The sequence below is a fragment of the Macrobrachium rosenbergii genome, chromosome 30, assembly GCF_040412425.1.
Source record: "Macrobrachium rosenbergii isolate ZJJX-2024 chromosome 30, ASM4041242v1, whole genome shotgun sequence".
NCBI lineage: Eukaryota > Metazoa > Arthropoda > Malacostraca > Decapoda > Palaemonidae > Macrobrachium > Macrobrachium rosenbergii.
In genome coordinates this window covers 10,943,374-10,961,000 of record NC_089770.1, presented here as the reverse complement: position 1 = coordinate 10,961,000, position 17,627 = coordinate 10,943,374, and the positions used below count along the sequence as shown (strand labels likewise).

At 38.7% G+C, this 17,627-nt stretch overlaps 1 protein-coding gene and 1 long non-coding RNA gene across 2 annotated transcripts in view; one reads left to right on the top strand and one right to left on the bottom strand.

Annotated features, from left to right (window-relative positions):
- LOC136855033 (diacylglycerol kinase theta) overlaps positions 1-8,330 on the bottom strand; it is a 126,343-nt gene extending 118,013 nt beyond the window's left edge. The window contains exon 1 of the mRNA XM_067131772.1: positions 8,309-8,330. Coding sequence (XP_066987873.1) covers positions 8,309-8,315 — 7 coding nt within the window. The 5' untranslated portion in view covers positions 8,316-8,330. The remainder of the gene's footprint in view (positions 1-8,308) is intronic.
- Positions 8,331-9,552: 1,222 nt separating this feature from the next.
- LOC136855034 (uncharacterized) lies at positions 9,553-15,718 on the top strand. Its single transcript, XR_010857864.1, has 2 exons — positions 9,553-9,687; positions 13,738-15,718. It is a non-coding gene; the product is annotated as an uncharacterized lncRNA (long non-coding RNA).
- The last annotated feature ends 1,909 nt before the right edge of the window (positions 15,719-17,627 follow it).

Below are 17,627 nucleotides of genomic sequence, written 5' to 3'. Positions count from 1 at the left end.
AATATGGAATCACAGGAGGGTTTGTAATCTTAAAAAGAATATGGAATCACTGGAGGGTATGTAATCTTACAAAGAATATGGAATCACTGGAGGGTTTGTAATCTTACAAAAAATATGGAATCACTGGAGGGTTTGTAATCTTACAAAGAATATGAAATCACTGGAGGGTTTGTAATCTTACAAAGAATATGGAATCACTGGAGGGTTTGTAATATTACAAAGAATATGGAATCACTGGAGGGTTTGTAACCTAACAAAGAATATGGAATCATAGGAAGGTTTGTAATCTTACAAAGAATATGGAATCACTGGAGGGTTTGTAATATTACAAAGAATATGGAATCACTGGAGGGTTTATAATCTCACAAAGAATATGGAATCACTGGAAGGTTTGTGATCTTACAAAGAATATGGAATCACTGGAGGGTTTGTAATCTCACAAAGAATATGGAATCACTGGAGGGTTTGTAATCTTACAAAGAATATGGAATCACTGGACGTTCTGTAATCTTACAAAGAAAATGGAATCACTGGAGGGTTTGTAACCTAACAAAGGAAATGGAATCACTAGAGGGTTTGTAATCTGACAAAGAATATGGAGTCACTGGAAGGTTTGTAATCTTACAAAGAATATGGAATCACTGGAGGGTTTGTAATCTTACAAAGAATATGGAATCTCTGGAGGGGTTTGTAATCTTACAAAGAAAATGGAATCACTAGAGTGTTTGTAGTCTCACAAAGAATATGGAATCACTGAAGTGTTAATCTCACAAAGAATATGGAATCACTGGAGGGTTTGTAATCTTACAAAGAATATGGAATCACTGGAGGGTTTGTAATCTTACAAAGAATATGGATTCACTGGAGGGTAAGTAATCTCGCACAGAATTTGGAATCACTGGAGGGCTTGCAATCTTACAAAGAATAAGGAATCGCTGGAAGGTTTATAAGTTTATAAAGAGAACAGAATCACTGGAGGGTTAGTAATCTTATAGAGAATATGGAATCACTGGAGGGTTTGTAATCTTACAAAGAATATAGAATCAGTGGAGGGTTTATAATCTTACAAAGAATATGGAATCACTGGAGGGTTTGTAATCTTACAAAGAATATGGAATCACTGGAGGGTTTATAATCTTGCAAAGAATATGGAATCACTAGATTGTTTCGAATCTTACAAAGAATATGGAATCACTGGAGGGATTGTAATCTTACAAAGAATATGGAATCACTAGATTGTTTGTAATCTTACAAAGAATGTGTAATCACTGGATTGTTTTAATCTTACAACGAAAACGGAATCAGTGGAGGGTTTGTAATCTGACAAAGAATATGGAATCACCGGAGGGTTTGTAATCTTACAAAGGATATGGAATCACTGGGGTGTTTGCAATCTTACAAAGAAAACGGAATCACTGGAGGGTTTGCAATCCTACAAAGAATATGGAATCACTGGAGGGTTTGTAATCTTACAAAGAATATGAAATCACTAGAAGGTTTGTAATCTTACAAAGAAAATGCAATCACTGCAGTGTTTGTCATTTTACAAAGAATACTAAATCACTGGAGGATTTGTAATCTTACAAAGAATATGGAATCACTGGAGTGTTTGTAATCTTACAAATATGGAATCACTGGGGGGTTTACAAGAGTCTTATAAAGAATAAGGCATCACTGGAAGGTTTATAATCTTACAAAGTATATGGAATCACTGGAAGGGTTTATAATCTTTCAAAGAATATAGAATCACTGGGGGATTTATAATCTTAAAAAGAATATGAAATTACTGAAGAGTTTGTAATCTTACAAAGAACATGGAATCACTGGAGAGTTTGTAATCTTACAAAGAACATGGACTCACTGGATGGTTTATAATCTTACAAAGAATATGGAGTCACTGGAGGGTTTATAATCTTATAAAGAATATGGAATCACTGGAGGGTTTATAATCTTACAAAGAATATGGAATCACTGCAGGGTTTGTAATCTTACAAAGAAAATGGAATCACTGGAGTGTTTGTAATCTCACAAAGAATATGGAATCACTGAGTGTATGTAATCTCACAAAGAATATGGAATCACTGGAGTGTTTGTAATCTCACAAAGAATAAGTAATCACTGGAAGGTTTATAATCTTACAAAGAAAACAGAATCACTGGAGAGTTTGTAATCTTACAGTGAATATGGAATCACTGGAGGGTTTGTGATCTTATAAAGAATAAGGAATCACTGTAGGGTTTATAATCTTACAAAGAATATGGAATCACTGGAGGGGTTGTCATCTTACAAAGAATATTGATTCACTGGAGGGTTTGTAATCTTACAAAGAGTATGGAATCACAGGAGGGTTTACAATATAATCTCATATATAATGAGGAATCACTGGAGAGTTTACAGTATAATCTCTTATATAATAAGGAATCACTGGAGAGTTTATAATCTTACAAAGAATATGGAATCACTGGAGAGTTTGTAATCTTATACAGAATATGGAATCATGGGAGGTTTTATAATCTTAAAAGAATATGAAATTAATGGAGGGTTTATACTCTTACAAAGAATATGGAATCACTGGAAGGTTTGTAATCTTAAAAAGAATATGGAATCACTGGAGGGTTTATAATCTTAAAAAGAATAAGGAATCAATGGAGGGTTTGTAATCTTACAAATATTATGGAATCACTGGAAGGTTTGTAATCTTACAAAGAAAACAGAATCACTGGAGGGTTTGTAATCTTCCAAAGAAAGCGGAATCACTAGAGGTTTTGTAATCTTACAAAGAAAACGGAATCACTTGAGGGTTTGTAATCTTGCAAAGAATATGGAATCACTGGAGGGTTTGTAATCTTGCAAAGAAAACAGAATCACTGGAGGGTTTGTAATCTTAAAAAGAAAATGGAATCACAGGAGGGTTTGTAATCTCACAAAGAAAATGGAATCACTGGAGGGTTTGTAATCTTACAAAGGCGACGGAATCACTGGAGGGTTTGTAATCTTACAAAGAAAACGGAATCACTAGAAGGTTTGTAATTTTACAAAGAAAACGGAATCACTGGAGGTTTTGTAATCTTACAAAGAAAACGGAATCACTGGAGGGTTTGTAATTTTACAAAGAAAACGGAATCCCTGGAGGGTCTGTAATTTTACAAAGAAAATGGAATCACTGGAGGGTTTGTAATTTTACAAAGAAAACGGAATCACTGGAGGGTTTCTAATCTTACAAAGAATATGGAATCACTGGAGAGTTTGGAATCTTACAAAGGAAACGGAATCACTGGAGTTTTTGTAATCTTACAAAGGAAATGAAATCACTTGGGGATTTGTAATCTTACAAAGAAAATTAAATCAATGGAGAGTTTGTAATCTTACAAAGAAAACGAAATCACTGAAGGGTTTATAATTTTACAAAGAAAACGGAATCACTGGATGGTTTTAATCTTACAAAGAATATGGAATCACTGGAGTGTTTGTAATCTTACAAAGAATATGGAATCACTGGAGCGTTTGTAATCTTACAATTAATAATGAGGGTTTATAATCTTACAAAGAATATGGAATCACTGGAGTGTTTGTAATCTTACAAAGAATATGGAATCAGTGGACTGTTTGTAGTCTTACAAGGAATATGGAATCACTGGAGGGTTTGTAATCTTACAAAGAATATGGAATCACTGGAGTGTTTGTAATCTTACAAAGAATGTGGAATCACTGGAGGGTTTATAATCTTACAAAGAATACGGAATCGCTTTAGGATTTGCAATCTAACAAATAAAATGGAATCACTGGAGGGTTTGTAATCTTACAACGAATATCAAGTCGCTGGAGGGTTTGTAATCTTACAAAGTAAATAGAATCACTGGAGGGTTTGTAATCTCACAAAGAAAATGGAGTCACTGGAGGGTTTGTAATCTTACAACGAATATCGAATCGCTGGAGGGTCTGTAATCTTACAAAGTAAATAGAATCACTGGAGGGTTTGTAATCTCACAAAGAAAATGGAATCACTGGAGTGTTTGTAATCTTACAACTAATATCGAATCACTGGAGGGTTTGTAATCTTACAAAGTAAATAGAATCACTGGAGGGTTTGTAATCTCACAAAGAATATGGAATCACTGGAGGGTTTGCAATCTTACAACTAATATCGAATCACTGGAGGGTTTGTAATCTTACAAAGTGAATAGAATCACTGGAGGGTTTGTAATCTTACAAAGTGAATAGAATCACTGGAGGGTTTGTAATCTTACAAAGAAAATGGAATAACTGGAGGTTTTGTAATCTTACAAAGAAAACGGAATCACTGGATGGTTTGTAATCTTACAAAGAACATGTAACCACTGGAGGGTTTGTAATCTTACAAAGAAAATGGAATCACTGGAAGGTTTATAATCTTACAAAAAATAGAATCACTAGAATGTTTGTAATCTCACAGAGAATATGGAATCATTGGAGGGTTTGTAATCTTACAGAAAATGGAATCACTCGGTTTTTAATCTCGCAAAGAATTTGGAATCACTGGAAGGTTTGTAATCTTACAGAGAATATGGAATCACTGGAGGTTTTGAAATCTTACATAGAATATTGAATCAATGGAGGGTTTGTAATCTCACAAAGAAAATGGAATCACTGGAAATTGACTCGAGACTCCATAATTTATGAGAAACTGTTAGGAGAAACTTAACAGCTCCTTTATAATATATATATATATATATATATATATATATATATATATATATATAAGAATAACTTCAGTATATTTGAGGAGACTTTCTGTAAACAATTTCATTAAAAATTTTAATTGATAATAAAGTTTATTTCTTCTGACAATAACTTTTTTTTCTTTAGAGGAAAAATAGCTACCTAATTATCCTATATTCAGCTGTATAGGACAGAGAACGCAAGATTCTGAACATATGTGAATTGTTCACTTTGTTGAGTGTCTTACGATTGTTCTTAACTGTGCGAATAGAAATAACTTTTTGCTCACTGATAAAACATACGAAGAATTTTAAGTATTAACAGATTTCTTGTTATCAAGTGTCTTCATACTGAACATCTGATGTATATAGTCAAACGGAATGCCGTGAAAATATGTGCGTGAAAATAAGTGTGTGGTTCCCGTAGAGACATATAACGAAAATTGAACTGATAAACGAACATAAAGAATAAAATCATCATTTCCTGACGCTCTTATCTTAAAAACGGGAATGATTAACATAAATAGTGTACAAGAATTTGGTTGAACGTGACTTAAATAAAACCGTCTGTAAATGTGGTCTCTCCCACTCCATGACGAAACATTTTCCAAAGTATTTTACGATGAAAATGGGAGTCTTTAACTATACCTCCACATCGTCCAAACGAAAAGTGAATAAAATAAACGATAGGAAAATATGTCTGCAATTCATAACAACAAATCAAAAGATTTACCTTATCTCCTTCCATAACTGTCTTTGGCTTCCCATGATTATGACGTCACTATGGCGTTCACAAAACCATACGCACCAAGAGGCGTTCAGTTACCATCAAACAAGTTTTATTAATCCTTATTCGCGGGAAAGAATCCTCGTCCCGGCGTGGTAGTCACTTTTCAGACACTGACGTAGAAGGGTTAGTCTTCCAGCACCCATGTAAATTACCCCAAACTGGTATAACAGTTCTAATTCGAACGTAACGGTTGTTTAGTTCAAATGCTCTACTTACAACTTACATCGAAGCCTTGGAGAGGGAGTAGTGTATCTTTCTTTGGGTCTCTTTTTGCACCGGATGATATCCGTAATCAGCGGAATCATGATAATAGCCCAAGTCACACGAAAATGCGAAGCTAACATTAGACGTCACATGAACTGCCTCTTATTTCCCAATTCCCAGTGCGTCTATTATCATCGACAGACAATACCAAAATTCTCATGGCCACCGTCATCAGAGTATCAAGTGGCTTGGCTTCTGGATATCTTGCAAAGTACATACTACCACTTCTGCTGGAGAGCCTGTTTAAAGTTTTAGCTCCAGTGGGTAGTACTGCTCACATTCCATGCGCTGCTTGAGTGCTCGGGCACACCTCTGCTCTCCACCCCCACGCACCTTCACCTTTGTTCATCAACACCAACAACACACTCCCTGACCCTGTCTCCAGAGGCTTCGCACTTTCTTCCCAGTCATTTATTTTGCACTGATATAGATCACGGTTCAAGAATATAAGGAATAGATTTGGCAAAGGAGATTAATTCAAGACAACCTCGGTTGCTTTGCGATTAGGCGCTGCCACACGAACATTTTTTTTTCGGCACCTTGTGATGTCTTATCGCCAATTATGGCACCAGATATTGCCCATACTATCCATCTAGTAAACAAGTTTATCAGATAGATTACATTTTACAACAAAGGGATTAAAGAAATTACTCATTAAATACAATCACCGGTTGGGAGATATTTGAACGGTTATTCTTCTGTGCGAACGGTGCCGACCTTTGGCTACAAGATAACAAACAGCACCTTCACTTTCGCTATCACTACTGACAGCTTTGGGCGAGCTCTGGCATAAAGATGCCAAGAAATGACGGAAAATCCTTAAAGTGTCATAGTAATGTTTAGTCCCTTTCACGGATCTGTGCACCCCTCCCAGTGTGTAATATAACACTAAGTAGACCCATTGAGTATTATTTTACCCCGCTTATATCGTACTAATTCATTCCATTCACGTTACTACAGTAGTCAGCCTAGGCCCAGAGTACCATGAAGCCTGACCCCGTGATATTTAGTACGACAGGAGCGAGTCTTCTACATAGCACATTTTAGACCCAAAAGACATCTTACCACATGCCAAAGGATTCCTTATCATCCTGCAACGCTGTCTGTAAGTTAGGGCGTTTTATAAAAATGTATTCCAAACGTTCATTTAAAAAAATGCACTAAGCCTAAATAACGTTTAGCTCGAAAGATTTTTCCCAGCGTACAGCAACTGAGCAATTTCATAAAAACGCAATAACAATGCTGTTTGTACACAATATGGGGATGTTGCTTCCCGTTTAGCAATTTTACTTGCGTTCCAAACGCTGCTGAATTCAGCGGTTGACAGAAAAGAAAAATTATACATTTCTCCTTCTGGCGCCATTGTGTGACCTTGATCTACTAAGGGTGATCGGCCCGGCACCTGTCAGCTGAAACGTAGGCTCTTGTTATATTTATATTCATAGCACGTCACTCCTTTTGCATCATTTATTTATTCATTTGTTTGTGTATTTATTTATTTATCTATTTATTTATTATGTCGTTTTGAGTCATCGAGTTGTAGCAAAATCATCACTGGATACACTGCGTACTCTTTCATATAACAAAAATTGTCATCACACACGTATATATATATATATATATATATATATATATATACATATATATATATATATATATATCACTTTACATCTTTAAGATGAAATTGCTAGTCCTATAGTCTAAAGATTCTCTACCCTAATTACCATCCCCTGGAGTCGACTAGCTGTCTGGAACATAATTCACTGTTTAGGTCACAGGGGCACAACAGAGTTTTCAGGAAACATGCCCAAAGACGTTTCCCTCTTAAAGGACATTACTCCGTCAGTCTGGTTTGTCAGCCTGGTCAGTCTCTACCAAGCAGGAGGACCGGAGTAGCATTGTATACCTCTGCTGACATAATCAGTGAAATGGATAGATAGTGCTTACGTCACTGTGGAGGTCACAATCAGCGTTTAAAACCGGCACTGGATAACAACCTCATCCCAAAAGATTTGCTGGGAACCAAAGTATCATCATCAGTGCTTCCTACAACTGGTTAGCTTAAGAGGAAAAGTCCCTACCGACAAGCTTTCACTGCTGAGTCATGGTTGGTTCGCTGGTATAAATTGCACCAAGTGATGGTAGGTTGTTGACATGGGCGCCCGCACGCAGGGGCAAGGGGCGCACTTGCCCCACCCTGAAATCCTGGAAAGAAATGTATATGTGTATATATATATAATCGCTTTACTCAATCAAGAAATTCTGGCGCTGATACTGTTTTTGGAATTAACCTGCTAGTTCAAAGGGTCAAAAGTGTTTGTCTGCTTAATACCGGCGACTATCCATGTATGTATTAAGATTCCCCCTCCCCCTTGGAAAATATGTTGCGGGCGCCCTTGGTTGAAGAATGAAATAAAAAAAAATGTATGGACCTCCCTACTCTTCGATCAATGGAGACTAGCCATGGATAAATTTCCAGATTATTACCCCCCCTACAACTCTTATACACATGCAAAGACAATAATTAATAATCACTATAGGGTAACGGGCAACCAACCTCGCATCAGTTGTCCAGGGGCTGCGTTGTAGTACCATAAATATATTCCAACGGTACCAGCGATAATAGTTTCTTTATAACGGTACCAAATCAATTCTTATACCTGTGTCGTCGCATCATGGATGCTCTTGTAACGGTACAAACACGAATGTTCATATAACGGTACACTGATGACTTTTTTTCTACCGGTGTCAACATTCATTTTCTAACGAGAAAGATCTTTCGGAGGTTGGAGGATAGGCCTAGCAAATCTGCTCAGCAGCAATCAGATGGCATCTCCTTCACACGTTAGTAGTCTGTATCAGCAGCTGAAAAAAACTTGAGCCTGAAAAACATAGATACTTAATAAAAACTGGTGTAGGATAACGACAAGCAAACGGTGAACGTTTGACAATCATGTGTGGCAAAGTGTTAGGAGCAGGTGAGCGTACACCTTTGTCCAAGTTTGGTAAACATAAAGCAGATAAATTTGGTGTAATTTTTTTGTATCAGTAGCAATTAGAGTTAGATGTTCCATTTTATTGCTCAAAAATTACCTTACACTTACGGAATTACGGTCCTACGTATAATCAAATGAGAAACGGAAAGTAGGCCTAATACGACGATCTATTTCTAGTGAAAGGAAAATGGACAAAGTAAAATTATGAAAAAGAGATTAATATATATTGCCGTAAAATAAATTTCATATCAAGCTACTTATCATACTATTTGCCCCTTAAGAGCAAATGTTAGTCTGAAACAATGTGAGTTACAAACTCTAATAGACAAAGAAATGGAATCCAAACAGGTTTTAGGGGCGACCATAATTACTCCTTTTACATCCCCGGTCAAGGGATTCGTTCCTCCAGGCTACGTAGTCTTAAACCTAACCGAAAAAAAAATATATAATAATCCATTTCCTTTCCCTCTCACCCAAACGCTCCTCCTCGATGGAGCATAACAGGAAACTCTTTGTCTCTACCTTAATACAATATTTTAACGCGCATTATGGCAAGATATGGATTTAAAACGGAACCACTTACATAAAAAGGAGTAGATTCATCTATCTCCTTTTGCGTCTATGGTACTCGGTGACACCTGAAAGAGAAAAAGAGAGAGAGAGAGAAAAGGACTACCTTTTCTAGCCAAGGGATGCCAAGCCGAGAGAGGATTCCGTAGGACTGATCCAGCGAGTTGTTTCTTTTTAACTTCCTTTCCTTCTTCACTTGCGGTGGCGTGGAAGTAACTGTGTCCTTGAGAACTGGCAACGGAGTCAGGCACGAGTTGTTGGTGCCTCAGTCCATCCCACAGTCAGTGAGCGAGCGAGTCAGTTGCATTGTGGAGCTACCGAGTGGCGCGTCTATACACACACTCAATTTCGAATGTGCCAACTAATACAGGTCATTTTTTCCCTCATTTCCTGATTTCTGAAGTGACTTTTTTTAAAATAAAATGTGTTTTGTATTCTTCGCTTAATTAACGTGTGAATGTGAATTTCGTTTTAATATAGTTTTTTTTTAATATTTCTTTTAAAGTGATGGTGCTCTTCTTTGCGATGTCTTCTTGATGTTTGGAGATGTGACAGAATTGCTGGTTCTTTTTTTTTATTATATTTTTAATGTTATTTTAGACGTGTTAAATACTGGAACAAGGCAACATTCTTTCCAGAATATATTAATTTGATTTGTTAGCCATTAGAAATAGTTTTCTACGGATGTGCTGAGCGAGAGAGGAACGTGGTTTTAAAAACCTGCAAGAACTTGGGTAACGTTTAATTAGTTTTTTATATTGTTCTATAAAAATGACAGAGACAATCCTTTGGGGGATATTTAAGTTCGAAATTAGACATTGTTGACAGATATACGGTAAGGTTTACACACACACACATAAATAGAGAGAGAGAGGGAGTCAAGAATTATGTATTTTCCCCTAATACTAAGTGGCTCCACCGAATAACTATAACAATGGTCACTGCCACATTCATACTGTAACTGTTAAAGAAGGATGAATATTTCTCTCTCTCCCCGGTAAGCAGGAAAAACGTTACAGCAAGCAAACAGATGGAAACAAGCGAAAGAGCAGCCGAGTTAACCGGAAAAAGCAGAAATAAAAGGCGAGAAAAACCCAGACACGTCAGTTGTTCTGAACCTGTCACAAAGCAGTTCACCACCTCGATTGGGTAATTAGCTCAGGTGTCTCGTGACGTCACAATGCCTCCACGAACGCAGAGCCGAACGTAGAACCAACTTCAGGTGATCAAATGAAAGTAAGGCAATAAAAAAAGGCCTGATTAGGCCTATTGTGGCTTTGCTAGCCTGTGAGATATGAGCGAATCAGATCGGCTACATTTCCTGGCCCAGAGATACTTTTCCCGCGGTTATCTCGCAAGATCGCCGGAGGTTACGTTGAGCTCTGTAAGCGACATTTTGATTGTTACTTCTTTTGTTTTGCTTCAAGGTTTTTCACTGTAACTTACTTTCATCGACACTCGGCGCGTATTCGTGTGTACGGCGTATATTTAATATCGTTCTTAAATCCCTAATGTGAAACACTTCATATATAGGCCTATATCTCGACTAGGCACTTTAGAAAGAATAATTTGAGTATTTAACATGGCGGTTTATCTATTCCCTGTTAACTGAACTTTAGTAAACAGTTTGTGAGGAAATATGTGACCTACTAGTGGACCTTTGGACTTCTACAACCAAACAAACGAGACACCTGGAGCGACTGAATAGTAACTATACTAACAACGGTGGTAAATAAGGTGACACCGTCATGGCAACACTGCCTGGAAGCGAAGAGAAGGCTTTAAAAAAAATGGAAGTCTTTTCAAAGGTTTTCACAAATTTGGTTGCAAAAGCATCTTCAAGCCTTAGGCTAATAATCTCTGGACGCAGAGAGAGAGAGAGAGAGAGAGAGAGAGAGAGAGAGAGAGAGAGAGAGAGAGAGAGAGAGAGAGCTGTAAAAAAGACGTGACTTACAGAAAAAGCAGTTTTTTAATAAAAAAAAAACGACTGAAAAACTTACTTCTTATCATCATCTCTGTTTACTTTTTGTGTGGGGTATGTTTTTATATTTGTGGAAGGTTTTTTTGTGGCATCTTCTTCATGTTAGTTTTTTCCTCTTGTACGCCGTTTATTTACTCGACCCTTTTTTATAACAACATTCCCAATCGTAAAAAAAAATTTGATCTTCCTTAATAAAAATTACTTCCCGTTAGTTCTAGAGTTGGTGTTATTTTTCAAATTATTTTTCAAAATATTTGTGGGTGCAAATTTCTGATACACTTTTTTTTTTATAAAATTATATTATTAGAAGCAGCCAATGACTTATTTTGAAAATTATTTGTATATGTAAATATACGAATCTTTCCGTCAGAAGAATAGATTGATTCATTCCCTTGTTCAGAAATAAGGAACTCTCTCTCTCTCTCTCTCTCTCTCTCTCTCTCTCTCTCTCTCTCTCTCTCTCTCTCTCTCTCTCTCTCTTAACATAAGCAAACTTTCTTTTATTTTTATTAAACGATTTTCCTTCTAGAGATCGTAATACCAATATTCCTAATAAATGCTAAGCACAGAGTATAAAAACCGTCCTCTCTCTCTCTCTCTCTACACAAGTTTCCTCCTTTTTACCTGTCTCTCTCTTCCTCTCTCTCCTATGAGGTTAGACTTCCTTTCAACCTTCGTCAGTGACATTTTTTTCTGTCGATCGCAAAATAAATCTTGATCATAAATGCTCTTGCCGTCTGGTTGCGAAGTTCCATTCACTTTCTAAACGAACCCCCTGGGGGCACCCCTCCCGTCGACCGGTATCTTCAAGGGCGTCTTCTCGCACCTCGAACGGCTGCACCACCACCGTGAGCTGCTGCTGACGAAGGGAAGGTGATAACAGCTACTAAAACCTTCACCGAACAATCACTTTAGACCGAGGCGTTGACATTTCGTCTTATTTTCTCTCTGCAAGTCATGATGGCTGTTCGGTCTAGGTAATGGCTACCCAGTCTAGTTTAATTGTTCTAACGATATAACCAAGGAATTTGCGAGAAGCAGAAATTGGCGGAAGTAAATCCACGCATTGGCAACTTTAGGAAATTGGCACAGCTAAATAAGAGTATGACGAAAACGGGTGTACTCGGCGAAATTTAGTGCAATGGTGAGAAAAACGCTTCATAAAACTGCTGCTTACATTTCAAAAGCACTTATTTTAATTTTTTGCGCCAGGTGCGTGTATGAACTTGCACACACACGCACGCACACACCACACACAAACAGAGAAAGCGTTACAAAGGGTGGTTCTAGGAGATGTCAGCCCTCCGGTTCTAAATAATACTTGTGGAACGAATTTGCTAGTACCATATCTTTCTCAACCCTGCCGACAGCCCACCACATTCCTCTACCTATGAAGTACCTCATTAGCTGGATGTATTATTAACAGCTATGTATGTAATCACCTTATTTACCCAAAAACTAAGTAAAATAAAACGGTATTTAATTACCAAAACGAGCTGAAAAAAACTCTTCCTCATGCGTGACAGATTCATCAACAACTAATGCAAAGATTAAGGGCTACGAATGCCGACAATTTGTGCAATCTCTTGCTTAAAGACTACGGCGTGTCACGAAAGACGGCGAGGAACACGCACTTATGTTCCAACCAACAGCAACCTCACCCCCCCCTTTCCAACAAATACAAAAAAGGCCAAAAATGTATATAAACGAAAGCATGTGAACCCACCACCTCTCCTTCAAGATGGAGACTGAAACAGTCATTCTTCTTCAGTGACCTCATCTGTCATTAAAACTAAATTCTTAAACGGGATATGCATTATTGGCGGGGCCGATAAAGGAGCCGTCTGATAAAGGGGTGTTAGTCACGTCAGCCTAGTGTGTTTTAGTGGGGAAGCAAAGCGTTCTGTAATTGTGGAAGTATCGTTTACGAAAACGACTGGAGTTGGTGGTTATAAATTACGGTTTTGGCTGACGAGGGAAAAGCAGTATATTGCGTCCACTTATTTGAACTGGAGATTCTCTCTCTCTCTCTCTCTCTCTCTCTCTCTCTCTCTCTCTCTCTCTCTCTCTCTCTCTCTCTCTCTCTCTCAGTGAGACTAAGTACTTAATTGTTTCTTCCTTCTAGACTGCTGTTTTAGTCAATTTTTTGGTGTCTGTGAATTATTTCTATTTATGCTACAGTATCCTTTCTTTATGCTTTAACTAACATTCCTCACTTTGAGCACACGGAAATAAGCAAAAGCAAACAAGAAAAGAAAATATAGGTCTACTCCCATAAGAATAAAAAAAAAACTGTGTAACGAAAAATAGAATAATTTTTAACGCTTTTATTGTTTGTGCATTATTAGCATCATTATGCCTTTTAATAGATTCATCTTATATAAAAATTAACAGAAACGAAAACAAAGAATCTAACAGATGGTATTCTCCCCCCCACAGGCCGAATGATCTACCGACCCAAAAGAAGACATGGCTTGGATAACGAGGTTGTCTAGAGCGGTGATTCTGTTGTGCCTGTGTTCGTGCATCGTGGCCGCCCTTGGAGCCTCTGAGAGGAAGAGGCTGTCTAATGGTACGTACCATACAACGCCAGGACGGAGGACCACGAATGGCACCATCGCCGGGGTCGTCGGGCCACCGAAAACGTCGTACTCCGAGCGCAAGAACAAGACGGCAGAAGTGAGCGAATGTTCTCCCGAGGAGAACCTCTTCCTTCTGGAGCACCCGATCCTTCTAGCGCCCGTGTCCTTCGTCGACATGGGGATTGCGACCACCGTCACGATCCCTACGGGCGCGCTTGATCCCTTGGAGGCCGCTGACGAGAGGATAGCCATAATTGCGCCTTGTTTCGGGGTCTGCATGATGCAGACCTACGATGGGCGATGTGTCAGGGACGAACAGTGCCTGCAACTGACGAATACTATATGATAGGCACCCTAGACCTTTGGGGGGCACTAGACCTATATGGTGTATTCATTCGCTTCCCGCTGCTCACAGAATAGGGAACTGTAGCCTAACGATTGACAGACAGACAAAGTACTAGTCAGTAAGGAAAAAAAAAGGACGAAGACAAGAAATTAAACAGAAAATACAGATACAAGAAAAGAGACAAAATAGAGACACCATTAGGGATCTGTTATGACTGATAATAGGTTACAGTGAGGCCCAATGGCACGAGTGGGTCAGTAAAGAACGCTTTGCTAACTATGAATTTTTACACCAACCGCGCCCACCAAAAAAATTAACCCAGAATATTCGATTTCCTCTTACAAAAAAAATAGACCGCAGAAAACATGGTCAAATTTCCTTGTTTAGAGTTTACTTTGTTCTACGAGGCGTCCTGTATAGCCAGAAACACCTTGGACGGAGATTCCAGAGACGGGAAGTTGTGAATCCCTTCCTGTTTGTCGTCCTGAGGACAGAGGACCTCCTCTCGCTAAGCGCCATAATTAAGGGTTAGAGATAATTGACTGTTTGTTGTTCCTTTTGCGTTTCCAAACTCTAACTGAAGTTTGGTCAGTTTTTATGTTTGTTTTTCTCTGTGTATGAATGTAATGTGTTCAATCAGCGCCGGGCCACGTGGCCAAAATTCCATTTGTAAATTTCCTGCTTGTTACGTTCATCATTCATAAAGCGCTGTGTATATTAGTGACCGAATACATAGTAGTAATAAACTGTGGTGGGTCACAGTTGTAGCTCCATGCCTTGCTATACCCTAGCTCTGGCCTACCACAGTCGACTAAACTACCTTAGGCTAAATGGTTCACCATTTAGGTCAACAAAGGCACAACGGATTGTTTTCTTTATTTTTCAAGGAAAAAGATAGAAGACGTCCGCGTAGGATCGATCTCGTGGCTCTCGCAGGTGAGGCAAAGGATGATAATCATTCAGTGTACACTCAAGACGCTCACTTGGTCAGGGACAGGCAGCCCTATCACTTTTCCTCTTCCTCTAAGCGTTCTGGAGGTCGCGGTAATGCGCCTGCGCACTGCGCTAAAGCCTCTACACATTAGTGCTATACACTAACGTCTAAATTCCTCAGTATACATCCTGAGTATTTAAATTCTCGTATTCAGGGTCCTTCGCGAACATTCGAGTTTATTTTTTGTGTTTGTGATTGTGAACACCGGAAAGACAGGCTGGATATTGTGAATTTTAAAAAGTGAAAGTTGTTTGCGAGGTGACCGACTGACTCACTCGGTTATTCACACATCAGCCGAATGCATGCGCTGGTATTTGAAGCGACCTTTACCACCCGCTGATATGCAAAGAGCTGCCTTTCATCTTAGGTTAAACATTTTCTTTTAATACAAGTTTTCCCAACTCCTAAATCACTTGCCATGATGGAACAGTTCATGCAAACTCCGACCAAGAAAGTTACCTCCGCTAACTGTGATATTACTAATAAAACGGATGATAAGATGCTTCTTTATTATCCTTCTTTATCCATCTTTAAAATCAACTGTCGGGGTTTTTTGTAGCAAACACGAAACTTCCTCCCAGAAATCGCATACCTTTAGTGTCTTCAAGGTCAAACGACTATGAGCAGACCCGTTTCACCGCCGTACGCAAAGTCCAGCTAGAGCTAGACCTAGTTTGGACCCACTGTCAATTGTTCAAGGTTGGGTCAGATTTTTTCTCTTTAGTATTATTCTTTCGTGCTTTGTGTGCAAACGATTACGTTACTCACGTTACAACATTCGTTCTCCGCCTTGTAAGAACTGGATGAAATGTTCGAAAGAAATGGCGAGATCATTTCGTAATTGTACAACACCCGACGGGTTAAAACTAGTTCCAATAAGCCTTGTTTTTTTTTTACATTACGGAGTTATCTTTCATCTCCGTTCCACATTTCTTTTAAAAGTCACATGTTAAGATATTTCGTAAAGAAAGGTAAGATAAAATCAAGAAAATCATTGTTTTAAGTTTGAAAACGTTTGTTATGAAGGATATGAAAGTATTTCACCCAGAACGTACAGAACTTAAATAAAAATTAAGATGAAAATAAGACCATCCAACGGGAAGGAAACCATCTTTTATAGGAATGATAAATTGAAGAAATTCGGGAAAGTCTAAGTACTAAAATATGCAATGTTACGTGAGCAGTCTATATAAAAAAAATCACCTTAAAATAAACCTCTAAGTGAAAAGGGATTAGTACCAAACGATTCATGTTTTTATGCACATCTTCATGATAAAGCACTTTCAGTGAAGGTAGCTGATTTGCAATGCTTAAGCAGCAACTTTTTAATCCGATATAAAAGCAGCGGCGGCGTTTCAACTATCATAAGTAATAGCTACGTTGCTGCTAGACCAACCCAAACCATAGAACTGCACCACACAAACAGACCTACATCCCCGTGTGGTGTTTAAGAGAAGACCCCCTTTCTCTTCTTGGTTCTCCTCCCTTGAAACCTTCCCTCCTACTTTTTCTTTTCTTCGCCAGCCCTGGGCTAGCTAGAAATTGGCATTATTTAACGCCCCATTGGCCTCCCCGCCCAGAAAAAGTTTTACTGCTTAGATGAAATTAAATAACAACTTGACCCCGCTACGACCTCAGGGTGTAGGTCGATGCCGAGGGCAACTATACGAATCTAGCAAAGAGATTCCATACTTCTCTCTCTCTCTCTCTCTCTCTCTCTCTCTCTCTCTCTCTCTCTTCTTCCAGCTGAGTACAGACGGGATCAGATCCGTAACCACAGATACTGTAGAGTAATACCGCCATACTTGATAAGTTTGGGGTTTGCCACCTATTTGCATGCTTAGCACCTAACTTTGTAGCCTCAGCACTAGGCCTATCATCGTTATGGTTGTCACTGTCCCTATTTCCAAGCGAACGGCCACCACTAAAAGTTTATTGGCGCCAACAGTTGCCTAACCGTTGACGGAGACAGATATTTGCCAGATTGCCAGGGGCTATCCAGTCTCTCACTTAGAAGTGAGACCACTTCCTTCTAGGGCAAGACAACCAGGACAGCTGAAGAAGAGTGGATTTCAGGTAGCCAATCAGAATCCAGTTCGCTTGGCATCGCAAGACGACGGGTCGGTAAACATGAAAGGTCACTGGAAGTAACGAGTCATTCAGCCACAGGTCTTGCTCAATGGACCAGACGACTCGTAGGCACAGTGCAAGATTCATAATGAAAAAAAAAATCAATAAAAACGAAGATTCATAAGGTTTCGGTTATTTACTTCAACGTGACGATCTGTGTATTAAGTGATGGTCTCTCGGAAGGGACACGAAACAGGTTATCAAAAGGCTATACTATAGGGTTGGTGTTTGGTTCAGATCAAACTAGCTAGCCTTGTGCCAGCACGGGCCCTTGCCT